Below are 16,496 nucleotides of genomic sequence, written 5' to 3'. Positions count from 1 at the left end.
CAAAGCTACAAGCACCTATTCTGTATCAAGCAGTGGGAACCACAATTAATTGTCAAGACAAAGCACAAGTAATTTCGAGTGACTTAGTGGAATGAAGGACAACACATTCCTGCACTATGGAAAAAAGAGATGGGACTGTCAAGTCCCTGGAGAAATGAAAGACTACAGCTAAGGTGCCTGAAGCATAAAAAAACATGAAAAGGTGAACACAAAGAGAAACATTAGCGATATTGTTTCTAGTGCGCTTTGTGGCTGGTGTTGCCAATGCACATTGTGGAAGGCTGTGGTGTGCGGAAAGCGACTGTTAGTTTTATAAGATATACTTTGTTTTTGAGCATAGTCCAGCCAAGTCAACTTTTTGTGGGGGTGGGAATTGTGAGAAACGGGAGGGCTTTCTGCTCCCCTTAGATCCTCTGCACAGATGGCCAGGGAAAGGCCATCGCTTTTGGATCCTGACCCTAGGGTTGAAAAAGCGATGGAGGATCACCTGGGTGGAGGATCCTTGGTGATTGTGAATTAGATGTTCTCAGATATGAGACGACATTCAGACTTTCACTTCCAGGAAAAGTCCTCTATTCCAGAGGCTGTTATGGGATATTATTACCCCTGTCCCATGTGCCTAGAAAATAATAGAAGACATCCCCAGTCCAGACGCACAAAGATGGTGAAAGGGATTAAGGGCAAGAAAGGTGAGACCATGCTATCCCCATTTTCCTATTGACGACCAACCTAACTTCTCCACCCCTCTTTATGGGTTATTGTAAGTCGGCTCCCTTCATTTCCCCCTCTTGTGCACTTGACAGTATTGAGATGAGGAAGAGGAAACTGAGAGCAATGAACACTATATAATTTCCCCACTTTGGTACTGGGACGAAGTTGCCTGTAATATATTATGAAGGTCAGGCATGTTCCCCCTAATCATGGTCGGGTACAACTAATTGAGAAAACACACCTGCAACCTGTTAGAGGGCTGCATGTGTATAACATAGAGGATCAGTAGGGAGGCCTGTGTGATCTGCAGGGAACCCTGTGTGATCTGCAGGGAACACTGTTGGGATGCAAGCGAGTTGCCGTAGGGACCTGCTGTGGGACAGTCCGTTGTGTTCAGCACGCCGAGGCGCTGGGGACTACATGTGGAAGTGGTCATAGAAAGCGTGGTGTGAACTGGCGCTCCATGCTGTGGACTGAAGGGAGCTGTGCAGAGAGGCTATCCCTTTCCATTTCATCAGAAGTGCTCTTCCCCTGTGTCAATGAGCTGACCCAGGAGTGTCTAAGGCGCAGGAGTCAGACCCCTGACAACAGAAGCAGGAGTGTGTGTGCTTTGTGCTGCTGGAAGAACTATTGCAGAGACCAGCGAGTTTCTATCTGATGAGAAACCCGGTGTGCGAATGATTGAACGTTCCACTGTGACAGAATACTTTGTTTCTGATGCTTGTTTATCTGTTTAGAATCGCATGCTGTGCATATGGTCCGACATCCAGTGGTAACCGCAGAGTATTGCATCTCGTCTTTCGGGGACCAAAAGGGGACGTCGGCATAGGCGTGACTGTAACACTATCCCTATCGTGATGTGTGTAGTACCCAAAATCCCTCACGCGCCGAGGTCCCCCAGATTGGTTTTTTCCACCCAGATAACTGGTTGCCCTATAGCGGAGCTCTTACTAGAGACATTGTTTATCTTATTGAATTGTCGGTTTATTCCCCATTAAGTCACTTCGCCATAAGAACATCTTTGAAGAATACGGGGGAATCGTCTACGGCTGTGTATTTCGGCGGTTAAGATCCGGCGGCTGGATTTTTCCATGTGGTCGGGCCCTCTGGCCGACCTATGCTGTAGGGAGAGTGGGGTCGGGGTGGCCATATTGTTTAGTATGTCTTTCCTCCTTTTCCCTCTTTTCCCTTTCGTTCTGGTCATCCTTCCCTTTTGCTATGGAAAGGACTCCTTTTAGATTCTGCCCTAAGTGTAGGGTCAGATATTCTTGGGACGAACACAGGACATGTAACGCCTGTCTTCCCTAGAGCACGACGAGAAGCGGTGTGCGGCGTGCAAACTCCTTTGGCCTAAAACCCTTAAGGAGCGCCGTGTAAAGCAGTGGGCCGCATATGGCATGTCACGCGTGGAGCCTCCCTCTCCCACTGCCACGCCAGCCGAAAGTGACCGGGGTACTTCGGATGACCAAATGTCCAACGCAGATGTTATAGACCTTGAGGTGGACACTTGTAGGTACACCACGCCCTTCCCGATCCTTCCAGGCTCGACTCTGGTCTTGCTACAGGAACTACACCCGGCGACAGGTGCCTACAAGATCATCGCACTAAGCACACAACCCCTACGCCAATTTCGACGCCTTTGTCGAAAAAGGCGACAGCGCCTACGGGGCTGCCGAAAACTTTGCCGGTTCCCTCGGATCGTTCAGATCCAAAGCCTTCCCCGCATCCGCAGCAGCGTATTGCGACTGGGCAATCAAAACAAACCAAGGGCGCTACTCCTAAATCTACACGCGTCGAAGTTCAGGAGCCCAACGCTTCAACTATTGCCAAGGCCTCAGTAGGCTCGAAAACTATGACTAGGCCTCTACCCGGAAAACCGAGTGCTAGGCAACCTGGTGCCACGGACGGTATTTCTACTGCCGACAATTCGGTGACTATCCAAAGTAGTATTGGAAGAATCGCAGCAGCGGTGGGCCTTATTCCGGTTACGCCTAAAGTGATGGGCCAAGCCGCAGAAAAGATTTCGGCGGATTTGGTCCCCGATTCCCATGACACTTAGGTAGATAGCCAAGAGCCTCTCTCCGACACCCTGAGAGGTTCCTTGCGACGCCACAGTGCGGAGAACGTTGTTTCTCCTCGTGTAGGCCCGTTTGGGTCCTCTAAATGGACTACAGAAAAGTTTGAGGGTTATATGGATCGGCTGGAGCAGATTATGGGTTCTTCTGAGCATCCTCCCCCGAAAAGGGCTAGAGTAGACACTAATCCCCAAATTCAAGAAGTCCAGTATCATGTTTTCCAACAAGAAGACGTGGTCCATATGGACACATATATAGAGACATCTATAATGAAGAAGAAGCTTCTTTTCTCAAATTATGAGGAAGATCAACAGGATACGACGGACAACTGGAAGGAAACCCAGCAGGAAGGTCAAGACCCTTGGACACAGCAAGATCAGGACACTGATATTTTGTGCCTAGACTCTCCTCTGTCCACCCCAACTCGCCAGGCCTCCCCTGTGGATGACCAAATGGCTTTCAACTCCATGTTGAAAAAAGCAGCTGAATACTTCAAAATTGCCACTCAAGAGGCGGTACCTGAGCAGGATTTTGTGGAGGACATTATTAAGGAAAAACCTCCGGCGAGTCAATCCATCCCCCTCCTTAACTCTGTTAAGAGACTGGTAGCTCCCTCATTGGTCACACCTGCTCAGACATGGGCTGTGAACCCTAGAGTCGAAAAATTATTTCTGCCTTCTCCCTCCGACCCTCTGTATGTAAAAGGGTATGCCATTCCAGACTCACTGGTAGTGACTACCACTCGAAAGAGGGCAAGCCTGTGCTGGTAAAAGCTGCGGCATGGGTAACTTCAACACAAATCAAACATCTGGAAGTCCCACTTACTACCCTGCAAGGGGTCAGAAACGCGGCAAAGTTAGAGGCAGAGGCCCCAATCTCAGAAGAGCCACAGCCTCTGGTCAGAAACGACCAAGTCCAGGTCCCCTTCCATATCTCCCCGGTCGGGGGGCGATTAACATCTTTCCTCAAGGCATGGGAGGGGATAACTTCTGACCAGTGGGTCTTAAAGACGGTCGGCCACGGTTATTGCGTGTAATTCACCCGACCTCCACAGTTCAGACCGCCGCGCTCACAGCGCCTTTCACCAGACCATCTGGAGATCCTGATCCAAGAGGTGAAAGCACTGCTGGAAAAGGACGCCATAGAAGCCGTCCCTATTTTTCAGGTAAACAAGGGTATTTATTCAGTGTACTTCCTTGTAACCAAAACAGATCTCACCATGCGTCCTGCGTCCTGTATTAGAACTGCGCCCAGCTAACAGGTTTATAAAACCCCAGACGTTTTGCATGGTAACACTGCAGGAGGTGATCCCATTTCTGAAACGGGGGGACTTCATGACAACATTGAACATGAAAGATGCATACTTTCATATTTCAATGTTGCCAGCGCACAGAAAATACCTAAGGTTCATGATACAAGACAAACACTACCAATTCAAGGTACTCACCTTCGGCATCACCTCGGCGCCAAGGGTGTTTACCAAAGTCCTGTTAGTCTGCGCAGGTGTGTTGCTGCCACTATCAGTCCCAGTTTACCCTTACCTTGACGACTGGCTCATTACGGGGGACTCGTTCGACGCTTGCTTTTCGAACACCCAAAAAACAGTAGATCTCCTCTTCAGTCTGGGTTTGTCAATCAACGAAAAGAAATCCAGCTTAGTCCCCAGCCAAGTAAAATAATTTCTGGGAGCGCTAATTCGGACAGAAGGCGGCCTTGTCTTTCCCTCCAGCGAGAGAGTTCAGAACATGCTCTCTCAGATTCCTCAATATGTAGCGAGCTGGGAGGTGACGGTACGCAAAGCCATGCGTTTGCTAGGGATGATGGCGTCATGTATATACTTGGTTCCCCACGCGCGGCTGCGCATGCGTCCCATGCAAGAGTGGCTCAACAGCCAGTGGTGTCAGGCCAGCGGACAATGGGAAGATCTGGTAGTTGTCTTGCCAGCCCTCGTTCTCTCTCTGCAGTGGTGGTCAAGAGAAAACCTCTTGAAGGGGAAGACCTTCACCTCCCCTGCAGTGGCTGCCACTCTCACGACAGACGCATCTCTCACGGGGTGGGCGGGGGCCTCACCTGCTTCAGCAGGCAGCACACGGAGTGTTGTCACCTCAAGTAGCGTCCAACCATATAAACTTACTAGAGCTATTAGCAGTGTTCAAAGCATTGAAAGCCTTTCAGGTGCAACTGCAAGGGAAGACAGTGCTGATCCTAACCAACAGCACTACAGCAATGTATTACCTGAACAATTAGGGGGGCACTCGCTATACAGGGCTATCCAAGCTGTCCCAAAACATTTGGCTATGGGCTCTCAAACACAATGTTTTTGTTGTCCCAACATGTTACAGGGGAACTCAATTTTCTGGCAGACGTACTCGGCAGAGATTTTCCTCTGCCAGAAGAATACGAATGGCGACTGCACAAAGACATTGTGTCCAACGTCTTTGCAGAATGGGGTGTCCCAGAGATCGACCTGTTTGCTACTCAGAACGCCCAATGCCAAGACTACGCCTCCAGGTACCTCCAGAACCGATCCAAGGGGAACGGTCCCTGGATAACTTGGTCGGGGAACTTTGTCTACACTTTTCCTCCCCGACTCCCCTTCTCAACAAGATAGTGCACAAGATGCACCAGGAACCAGTTAACATGATACTGGTGGCTCCCATGTGGGCCCGCCAACCTTGGTTCGCTCACCTGATGGAAATGACCCTCTCCCCACCAGTCAAGCTGCCCTACCCGTACAACATGTCTCAGGGCAGGGGGGAGACCCTACACCAATGCCCACAAACTCTTTAGCAGCCTGGCTCCTGAGATCATAGTTTGGACACTTTCAACTCCCTCAGAGATGCATGGACATACTCGGGGAAGCAAGGAAACCTAATACATGTTATTGCTATGCCAGCAAATGGAAACGTTTTATCATCTGGTGCAATTCCAAGGGCGTCAATCCCATCGATTGCTCACCCTCGTACATTGTGTTGTATCTAACCCACCTGTTGGACTCTGGGTTAGTCTTCAATTCCCTAAAGGTTCACCTGGCTGCTCTGTCGGCCTATACCACATCGCAGCAAAAGGTATTGTGGCGGAAGATACCAGTGATTAAAGCCTTCATGGAAGGGGTTTGAAGGATTTATCCTCCCCATCTCTCACCCAGCCCCTGGATGGGATCTGAATGTGGTTATAACCAAGCTCGTGGGAGCTCCTTTCGAGCCTATGCATAAAGCAAGTCTGAAAGACCTGATTTATAAGACAGCCTTTCTAGTGGCTATCACTTCTGTCAGAAGGGTTAGCGAACTACAGGCTGTTTCTGTTTTAGACCCCTTTGTGACAGTCCACAAAGATAAGGTAGTTCTGCGCACACATCCCAGGCTTGCGCCTAAATTCATTTCGAAGTTACATATGAACCAGTCAGTCGAACTACCCACTTTCTTCCAGAACCCGACTAACGTGGCTGAAAGAAGCCTTCACACACTAGACGTGCGCAGGGCAGTCGTGTTTTATCTGGAAAGAACTAAACCACTAAGGAAGACTAAACAATTCTTTGTTTCAGTGGCAGCTGGTAGCGAAGGGGATCCTGTCTCTAAATCGGCTTTCTCAAGGTAAGGTGGATTGTCAAATGCATCACACTGTTGCTCTCTTGCTAAGAGAGCACTGCCCTTCAAGCCTAGAGCACACTCCACTCGAGGCACTGGTGCATCCATAGCATTCATTGCAAATGCTCCTCTTGAGTCCATTTGCAAAGCGGCAACCTGGAGTTCTGTACACACCTTTACAAAACACTATTGCCTAGACACTCATTCTAGGTCTGATTCTCAGGTGGGACAAGCAGTACTAAGACATCTTTTCTCTACTGTTCCTTCTCACAACCCACCTCCAAATCCGGGTCCTGCTCGCTAGTCTATGCACAGCATGTGATTTTAAGCAGATTAACAAGCCTCAGAAGACATGCACTACTCACCGTAACAGCATTTCTGATTGTATCTGCTTAGATTCACATGCGCACTCCCCAACTTCCCCCTCGGGGTGGAAGGAACATAGACGTCTTACTACTTTCTCTCTTTATGTACTCACTCACTATAGCCTTGGGCTCCCTCATGGCAGAAAAAATACAATCGGAGGGACCTCAGCGCGTGAGGGATTTTGGGTACTACACACGTCACGGTAGGGATAGTGTTACAGACACACCTATGCCGACGTCCCCTTTCAGTCCCCGAAAGACAAGATGCAATACTCTGCGGTTACCACTGGATGTCGGACCATATGCACAGCATGTGAATCTAAGCAGATACAATCATCAGAAATGCTATTACGGTGAGTAATGCACGTCATCAGATTGGTGGCGCATCTTAAGAAGAGCGTTTTGAAAGGGCTCTGGTCCAGAGTCCATTAAATTGTTGAATGTTGCAGCGTGAGGCAAACTTTGTATCTGAGTGGTCGCGTATCTTGAAAAGGTTTTCGAAAGTCTCCAAGTAATGGGCATTTCAATTAAAGTGAAACGAACAATTATTAAACATCAGACTGAATGAACCAGACTTTAACATTAAAGCAATACATATTGAATAACGAACTGAATTAAAAAAAAGTAACTATTAGGCAAAACTCTACACTTGTTGAATACCAAAGTGAAGGGAACTTTAAAACTTAAAGCAACATTTCTGCATGCTGAATGTTGAAGTGAATGGAACTTTTGAATCCAAGAAAAAAATCATATGTTGAATTCTGAATTTTTAGGAACTTCAAATTTAAGATTGAATTAACAGAACTTTATAAAGAAGCTAGAGAGCGACACAGTGAAATGATCAATTAACTGAACGCTTCATAAATCCTGAAAATATATTGAAGTCAATATTCGAATTAAAAGCTTATTAGCCAAGGAAATGGATGAAGTAACCAAGAGGTCCACCTGTTTTGTGATAAAAAGATTAACTTGGGGAAGGGAACCCTGAGACTTGAGGAGCTACATTTGTTGTCTTGAGCACAGAGCCTCAGTACCCTTTTGTGTTTGAAGTGTGTTGCCTAAAACTTGGGGAAGGGAACCCTGAATATTGTTTTGAATGTAACTTTGAACTTAAGAAAAGTGACCTTGATACTTTTTCTGGAACTGGTGTATACTTGGCAAATGGAGCTGGAAGAAGCTCAGAACGTTATTTTAAACACTTTCTTTGGTTACTGACATCCCTAGGCATTGTTTTTTTTTAATAACTCTGTTTATTGAATTTAAACAACAAAACATAAGAGGCATATAAGAATAAGACATGAATCAGCAGTATACATGTGGAAGGCAATCTCAGCAGTATACAAGTTGAAGGCAGTCGTCCATATCAACGGGGCCCGTAGGGCCGAGGACCAGACGACAACAAGACAACAATAGGACCAGGCAGGCAAACAAGGCAAGCATCACTACCGGTGCACCCCCACCCACAGAGCTTATTGAGCATCTAGCCATTTGCCCCATATTTTCTCGAATTTACGGGGGCAGCCCCTTGCATTATAAATTCGGCGCTCTAAGGCAGCACCTCGGTCCAGCTCGTTACTCCATCGATTCAGGCTCAATGGTTCGTCCGACCCCCAATTGGCCGCTATTAGCCTTTTGCTCGCCCCCAGCGCCGTTGCCAAGAATATTTTTTCATGTTTGGACAGGTCTACTTCCCCTCCAATGCCCAATAGTACCATCTTGGGGTCCCTGGGAATTGGTGTCCCCAGAGCGGCTGAGATTGTATTAACGCATTCCACCCAGAAGGCCTGTATCACCTGACAGTCCCATATCATATGGTAGAAGGTGGCGGGTTCAGTTTTGCATCGGACACATGTCTCGTCTTCTATTCCACCCCATCTGGCCATTGCAGTGCGCGAGTGATATGATCGATGTAGGATCCTCAACTGTATGAGCCTAAGCTTGGATTCTATCCCAATTTCTCTGGGGGACATTAATGCTTCTACCCAGTCTTCAGGTTCCAGGGGGCCCAGGTCCCTTTCCCACTTTGCCTTTAGTCCGTCGAGTTGTGGAGTCCCGAATGAGCTAAGGGCCTGATAGAGGCTGGAAGTGACCCTAGAAGAGATGTACTGCGGGAGAATATTGGTCTTGATGGGGGAGCAAGGGGGTAGGACCGTCGTGTCGGGGAATTGGGCGCGGATTGCATGGGACAATTGCGCATGCCGAAACCGATCCATGGGAGCCAGGTTGAATCGTTCGCGCATGGTCTCAAAGCTCAAGAGGCGGCCCTCTTGTATAATTTGTGCTAATGTGTGTATTCCTTTGGTCAGCCAGTGACCGAAGGGGCCCATTTTTACCAGTTCTGGGAGGAGCGCATTGTGCCATATGGGTTGCGACAGTGTTGGCTGGCCTTCCCAGCCAATTAGCTTGTGAGCGGCCCGCCAAGCCCTCCGGATATGATGGGACATTTTGGGCAGCGCCGGGAGTTGGTCGCGGGTGGCGTAGAGGATTTGGAGCGGTGTTAGTGGGGACATGGTCTCCAGCTCTATACGGTTGTGTGGCTGTGTGGGGTCTGCATGTATCCAGTCATTCACTACTCCTATTTGTGTGGCCAAGTAATAGGTGCGTATGCAAGGTAACCCGATGCCTCCCTCCCACACCGATCTTTGGAGCGTGTCAAGGGCAATCCTGGATTGTTTCCCTCCCCAAAGCAATGTGCGCAGATTCTTGTCGATGAGTGCGAAGGTTTCCCGGGGGATGGGGAACGGGGCGTTCTGGAGGACATACAACAGTCTGGGAAGGGTCATCATTTTGAATAGTGCGGCCCGGCCCATTAGGGACAGGGGGAGAGATTGCCAGTGGGGGATGTCTCTGATGAACCGCTCTATTACTGGTTGTATATTAAGTCGGGGGAACCCATCGAGCGTCGGGTCAAGCCGTATACCCAGATATTTGAATTCCCTGATAGAGACGCGATATGGGCAGGTCTCCGGGATCGCAGGCTCACCCCCCTGAATCGGGAAGAAGATGGTTTTGGCCTCATTAACCTTTAGGCCTGCAAAGGACTGATATTCCCCGAGTATGCGGGAGACCACCGGGCACGAGACACCTGGGTTACTAAGGTATATGAGCAGGTCGTATCCCTAGGCATTGTTAAGCTTAGTTGTGAGGGCAAGGATAGGTTTTGGACACACAGATTCTTAAATTGTATTGGACTCAGACTTGCCTTAATTTTGTTCAGGTTGGGAAATTCCACCTTAGCATAGGGCAAGTTGGGCTTTTTACCATACTATTTCTTTTAATTTAACAGTTTATTTTGAACTTTGAATCGTGTCTTGCTTCATGATGCCTTCGCAGAAAGTAAAGACTGTACTGGAATCGATGGAAAGTACATTTTCCTTAATAATGCACTATGTTGTGAAAGAAAGTCACCATGATTTTTGAAGTAGTAATAAGAAGAGCATCATTCCTTCCTTTTAACCCTGGTTAGAGAATTCTGGAGGTGTTCAGTGGAATAGTACAATTGTGTCTTGTGGATCCATTGAGGGAGATGTATAGGATTAGAGCGATTGTTATTTCAATAAATCACTTATGCAGCAGAGGACATATTTTTTAAATTGCACTTCTCGTAATTTCAGTAGGAATGAATATCAATTAGTAATGCTATGAAGTATCATTTCGGTTTACTCCCTAGTTGCGGCAGCTTCAGAGAACTATTCATAGCTTGTGTGCAAGTACTACCTGTCCTATTAGTGGAACGCAAGTCCCTGAGGTGCCAATTGGAAATAATACAGAAACTCCCTTTTCCCCCTCTCATCTGTTAACTACTAATCCCTTCGCACCTCGCAACATCTTAATGGAGTAGTCAAAGGTCTATATAAAAATACAATATCTGCTTGAGCAAAGGCAATCTTTAATATGTTGGTCCATTCCTAGTAGGTTTGCTGGTTGGATATCAATTTCCGTTTTTTTACAGAGCCCCTGCCAGATGGAACTTCCACTGACACTTTGCCAGACAGTGCAGTACCCTTTTTGAATTTCTCTGCTTGGGTGAAGCCCTTAAAAGATCCTCACAAAAGCTCCAGCAAACCACATCCTCAAGAACCCTGTTTTTGTTTCGGGATGGTGATGGGTCCTCGAGTGCTGATGTGCCTTTAAGCTTTAGTCATTGTTCTGAGATTAAGAGATGGCACATCAGGTCCAAGGAGCCATGGGGGCTGAGGGGTTGGAACAATCGATGCCTAGTAGATGCAAAGAGCAAGGGATCTGGGTTACAAGGCAATGAGCAAATGTGGGCACTAAGGTGAAAAGTGAGGCAGCACAGTCTGAAGGAGAAGGACCAAATAGGTAGATGAGCAGAACTAGGCAATATCACTACATGTTACACGTTTAATTATTGAGAAACAACCTACGGAACAATACAAATCTTAGATGGAGCACATTTTTCTTTTTTACTACTACAATTCTGGTAAAGGATTCAAATACCAGTTGACGTGTGTGCCATTGTAGTAGCCTACGACACCTAGTATTGTTGAAATTGGGTTAAATGTACCTTGTTGTTGGAATGCATGTGTTCTTTTCTTTTGATAATTTTAAAGTAGATATCTATGAATAGATTTAAATGTGCTTGTTTCTGTACATACACTGCATTTTCAGTAATTACATTAAAGCCTTGTTTTCTAAACTCCTAGGATTGAAAATAGTTGTTGCATTGTTCTTGATTGTAGGGCTCATGGAGGAGACTATGAGTGCAGAACAACTACTGTAAATAACTCTTGCACAATTCCAAATGAAAAGTTTCAGTACTATGTTAACACACACATCTGGGTGGAAGCTGAGAACGCCCTTGGGAAGGTGGAATCTGATCATCTGACTTTGGATCCGATAAATATAGGTAAAGTTGCGAGGTTCTAACTAAGTACACGAGAATTTAGCAGTGGTTTGTACAAATTGTGTAATGTACTGATGGATCTGAACCTCCTTTTTGACAATTCTAGAGTACAGAAAAGGCAGCTTCAATTACTTGTTTAGATGATGATCTTTGCTTTCTCTTGTGTGCCTTGATGGTACATCGTTGCTCCATTCATTCTGTATGTGTGTGTGTGTGTGTGTGTGTGTGTGTGTGTGTGCGCGCACATCGATGCGCGTCTAACGTTGCATGACTGGTACGGGTGCTTGCATAACATGCAATTTGTTGACCTTTGTACTTTGATATAAAGGTTCTGTTTCAGCCAGTCCTCTACCCTACAAACTTGTGGGATGTTTGCTGCTTCCTTGGAAACTGGAACATCATACATACAACAAAAAGTTACATGCATCAGTAGTTCGGTGTATTTGCCTCCATGCCTAAGCCCTGTTGCGTTCTGCTCAATTTGCTTGAATGTCCTTGCCTGCTTAATCGTGCACCCTTTTGTTTATCACCATTCTTGCTGGTTTGTCCCCACTTAATTCCTGCACCTTCCTGTGCATTTGAAAGCATTCTTGCCCATACTGCTCTCGTCAAGACTTTGCTTTAAGTCATTAAATCAGTCTGCCCTGGTGACCCACTGTCTTGTTTTTTTCTTTGTTCCCAAGACCTTTCAGAGGTTTGTAATAGAGGTGACTAAAACCATACCAGTCCCAGGTAAATGTCCCTTCATTTTCCCAGGCCTAACAACCAGCAGACCGTTCCTATGAGAGAGAATTATTTTCAACCATTGGGTACTCCGTGCCAGGAGACGCTATATTCTGGCTCCAACATAGTGTTCTACAACTCAAACTGAGCTTTTAATTACTGGTCCATGTCACGATTTGCCATTGAGTCCTTCAGTGAAAGGGACATCTTGCTCCTTTCGCACCAACTACCACTGGTAGGTGCTGGCAAAGTTGCTCGTTGGAGCCACTTCTATGTTAACCAAGAAACCCACTTTGGTAGCATAACATGAAAATGTCTGTAGCTCCAAAAAACTGTGTATTGGGATTCTTTACCAAGCCAACACTGACCAGTCAGGAGGGAGTAGTTTAGGGACAGGACTTTACACCCTTGTGACCCTATGGGGAACAGCAGGGGGAAGGAACAGGTATGTTAACTTAGCCCCTCCGTCTCGGATTTCTCCAGAGACCACAATGAGGTTCTGCAATCCCTTGGTGGGGAGGTGAGGGTGACAGTCTTCTGCGCTTGGACCGGTCATGGAAGGTCGAGAGGTCACGGGTGCAGAGATCACTTTTCGGTGAGGGATTTAGTTTGTCGCGGTGCTTAGGAATCTGTTCAAACCAATCACCTTCCAGCTTAATACTCAAACAAAGGAAAGTCGCTTAGGACACCTCTTTGATGTGAATAAGACAGATTGCAATGGGAGTAACCACAGTTACGTGGGGCGGGTGATCTTCCATAGAGAAACAGAAGAGCCAGTCCTGCATGGATTTCGTCGATGCAAGAAGGTCGATGGTGCAGGAACAGGCATTTTTAAGTACAAGTTGAAGATCCTCAGAGTGCCAAGGATGAACCCGGAACAGCTATGGCTGCAGTGAGGTAGTCCACGGGCATGTCCAAAGGCTACTGTTTTCCTTTTATCCAATATCTGGACTGTAAGCTAGCCCAGGTCCACAGATGGTAAGGCTCTGCGCCATTCAAACAGTCAGTGACTATCCCACCCTATGTAGCCACAGTCCACCATATGGGCCCAGCAACAGACATTCAGGCATCTGGATGTGTACTGGGCCGCTTACAGTCCCAGCCCCCATGTCCAGGCTCACACACAATCTGCCCCTTTGCCTGCAAAAGCAGCAGCTGCAGCCTGGAAAGGGCATTCAATATATGGCATTGCCTGGCCTGGGAAGGCAGATAGCAAGCCCACGAACGATATGACTGAAGAACAAGTAAAAACTGTGTAGTATGGCCATTTTAGGGTGCTCGCCACCTTTAGTAGACCTTTGCAGTAAATGCAAAAGTGCCCAGTAAAACGTATGAAACAAGGTAGAGAAAATACCGGTTGCCACCAGCTCATCCTAGGTATATTGTAAAACTAGCCAAAAAGCTAATTTAGAAAAAGTCATAAGGATACAACACTTAATTAAGGTGATGTGTCCAATTGTAATAGTACAAGAAATGCACGTAAAGTGACCGCATCTCACTACTGATAGTCTTATGGATTGATCAGTTTCCCAATGAGAATGAACAAAAAGTGAAGCAGATGGCCCCCAGAAAGTCAGGGCAGAAGTCTAAACAAAGCAAAAAGAAAGGGTGTCCCGTAGAATTCTTTTAGAGGAAAGCGGCACAACAAAATTCTTTCCTAACAATTCCCTTACCTTTTAGCTTATTCTTATGGGGGAACAGATCAGTCCCGAATACTATCCGTACTGGGATACTAAAGTCTCTCTTAGTGGATATCTTTTTTTTGTAACGCCGCACATATCACACAGACTAACACCAATTATTCAAATTAAACCGGCAAGTACAAAGATATACAAGGATTTAATAGGCTTCTCCTATACACACTAAGCAAATTAAAGTTCTAGGCAATTATTGTCACACACTTACTATGAAACAGATGTATACATTTGTCTTTAGTTGAAGAAAGGAAGCATGATTCAATAACAAGTGCATCACTGGTAAGGTTTCAGAAGTATGTAATATCATTAAAGACGCACACTTTACAGTAACCACAGACCAGCTTGCATGACACTTAATGAGCCCAACCCTAAGATAGTTTGGGACCTTGTGCCCTAAAGCCATCAGTTCCAAAGTTCTACTTTTCTGGTAGGTTTATTGAGAGATTGGACGATGCCAGTGGTTATGATTTCAAAAGTCACAAAGGTAAGTAAACTCACTCAATCCCTGTCGCTAGTATAGGCCTAGGAAGGGATCCTTGACCAGGCCAGGATTCAAAAATAAGCAAAAAGTAAGGATGTCCCATAGAAGTCTATAGAAGGAAATCAGCAAAAAGATAATCTTTCCTAAAAATAGGAAGGAAAGTTGAGGGGCACCCTAAAGTGGTCCTAGAATGCCCAAAAGTAGGAATTCTATGTTAACTGAATACCTTCAACACTTATCCTAATGATTCCCCTTTTATAGCTGGCATTTCGAAGGGATTGGTTCCTCCGACGTATTCCACATCTGACAGGTAATCGCCACAGCTGTGCTGCTTCGGAAAATTTTCAGCGTCTGCGTCCTGCATCGATGACGTTGATACACCCCTTCGAGGACCTCCTCCGACGGCTGACGTCACCCGATGTTACATGTAGGATGCACGATGCCCGTAGCCTCAGTTCTGTTTTTTCCGCGAACGTGTTTGCTTCGGAGATCTCGGTGCTTCGATTCTTCTGAGCTACTTCTATCAGTTCTTTCGAATGTATTTGTTGAGAAGATATCATGTCTGTCTTCTTCCACCCTGCGGTTGGGATTCAAGAAGTGCCGGGGCTGCGGTTCCAAGATGTCACTTGCGGACCCATACGACACCTGCCTCTGGTGCCTCGGTGAGGGCCACGCCACGGATGACTGTGACGATTGCCAGTCGGTAGGGTTTCCAAGCCCCGAAAGTCTAAATACGCGGGGCTTTCGACTGACTATTCGAGGGGCGACTCTCCGCATCGTTGGCGTAAGTCCAGGGGGTCTCGGTCCAGGAGTGGTTCCCGCCATTCCTCTGCCTCCTCGAGGCATTCGCGGAAGCACCATCACTGGTCGCCTTCCCTGTCCTCATCCGAGGACTCCGCCAGACGGCGGGTTGCTTGTCCCAACAAGCATTCCTCTCCTGCGGAATGGGATGCATTTCGTATGGAGATTTTCCAATCGCAGGGCTCCGCTCCGTCCACACCTTCGAAATAAGCCGGCAAGGAACGCGCAAGGGCCACTGTTCGCACGCCTTTGGGCTTGGGCGGTCGGCGCTATCACCAGGAACCTTCCCTCGAGACAGAGCCTGTGAGGTCTTCTAAGAAGACGTCAACGCCATCGGCGCCATGTCCGTCGAGGGACTCTCTCAAGGCTCTGCCTCCGAGGAAGTCATCAACGCCATCGAGGCAGTCTACGGACACGCTCGGGGCACCCCCCTTGAGGTCTAAGTCGAAGCCATCAGCGCCACGCTCGACGCCGAGTTTTGTCGACACCCTCAACGCCTTTTTTGGAGGCTTTCCCAGAGGTACCCCGTGCATCGGTGGAAACTCAAAGGAAGTTTCTGAAGAAGTCGGTAAGGCCTGTATTTGAGCCTTTTTCTGTGCCCTCATCCAGGGGGATGAAGGGTCTGAGGAAGGTTTGGTGCCTGCTGAGGTTCCTGATGACTTGTTACCTGGTCATAGCCAGTTGGAAGACCTGCGTCAGTCTTTGTACGATGCCAGTGGTCTTGATACCCCTCCAGAGGTTGAGTTTGGCAGCCTGGTACGCATGCTGAATCTTCGTACAGGTGACTCATGTCGAGGGTGACGGAGTACTTGGGGTGGTCTGCGCCACCAGTGGATTTTTTGCAGGATGACTTTATAGATATCCTTGACCAAGGTCCAGCCACTGACTAGGTGCTGCCTTTTCAAAATACCGTCCAGCCAGTAGCGACCCCTGCTACTTGACAACACACCCCACTCTGGAGAGTTTGGTGGTGCAGGCGGCTACGGCCCCGGCAAAGCAGGCGTCGTACCCTACCATCCCTCCTGATAGGGACGACAAACGTTTTGATGGCTGGGCAAAGAAAGTGTTTTCTTCAGGGGGTATGGCTTTACAGGCAGACAACTGTATGTGTGCTTTAGCACGTTTCACTCACACTCTGTGGAATTATGTTTCATTGGTGGCTGAACATGTTCCAGAAGGGGAGGAACGG

At 47.4% G+C, this 16,496-nt stretch overlaps 1 protein-coding gene across 4 annotated transcripts in view; it reads left to right on the top strand.

Moving 5' to 3' along the window:
* The window catches only part of IL6ST (interleukin 6 cytokine family signal transducer), a 612,349-nt gene that overhangs the window by 209,890 nt on the left and 385,963 nt on the right, over positions 1–16,496 (top strand). For all 4 annotated transcript variants that reach the window (XM_069627291.1, XM_069627294.1, XM_069627293.1 and 1 more), the window contains one exon: positions 11,442–11,608. In XM_069627291.1, coding sequence (XP_069483392.1) covers positions 11,442–11,608 — 167 coding nt within the window. The remainder of the gene's footprint in view (positions 1–11,441; positions 11,609–16,496) is intronic.

This window comes from Ambystoma mexicanum, chromosome 6p (assembly GCF_040938575.1).
Source record: "Ambystoma mexicanum isolate Mex_15411 chromosome 6p, UKY_AmexF1_1, whole genome shotgun sequence".
Taxonomy (NCBI): domain Eukaryota; kingdom Metazoa; phylum Chordata; class Amphibia; order Caudata; family Ambystomatidae; genus Ambystoma; species Ambystoma mexicanum.
Note: the sequence above shows the minus strand (reverse complement) of the source record. Positions and strands in the feature narration are given on the sequence as shown.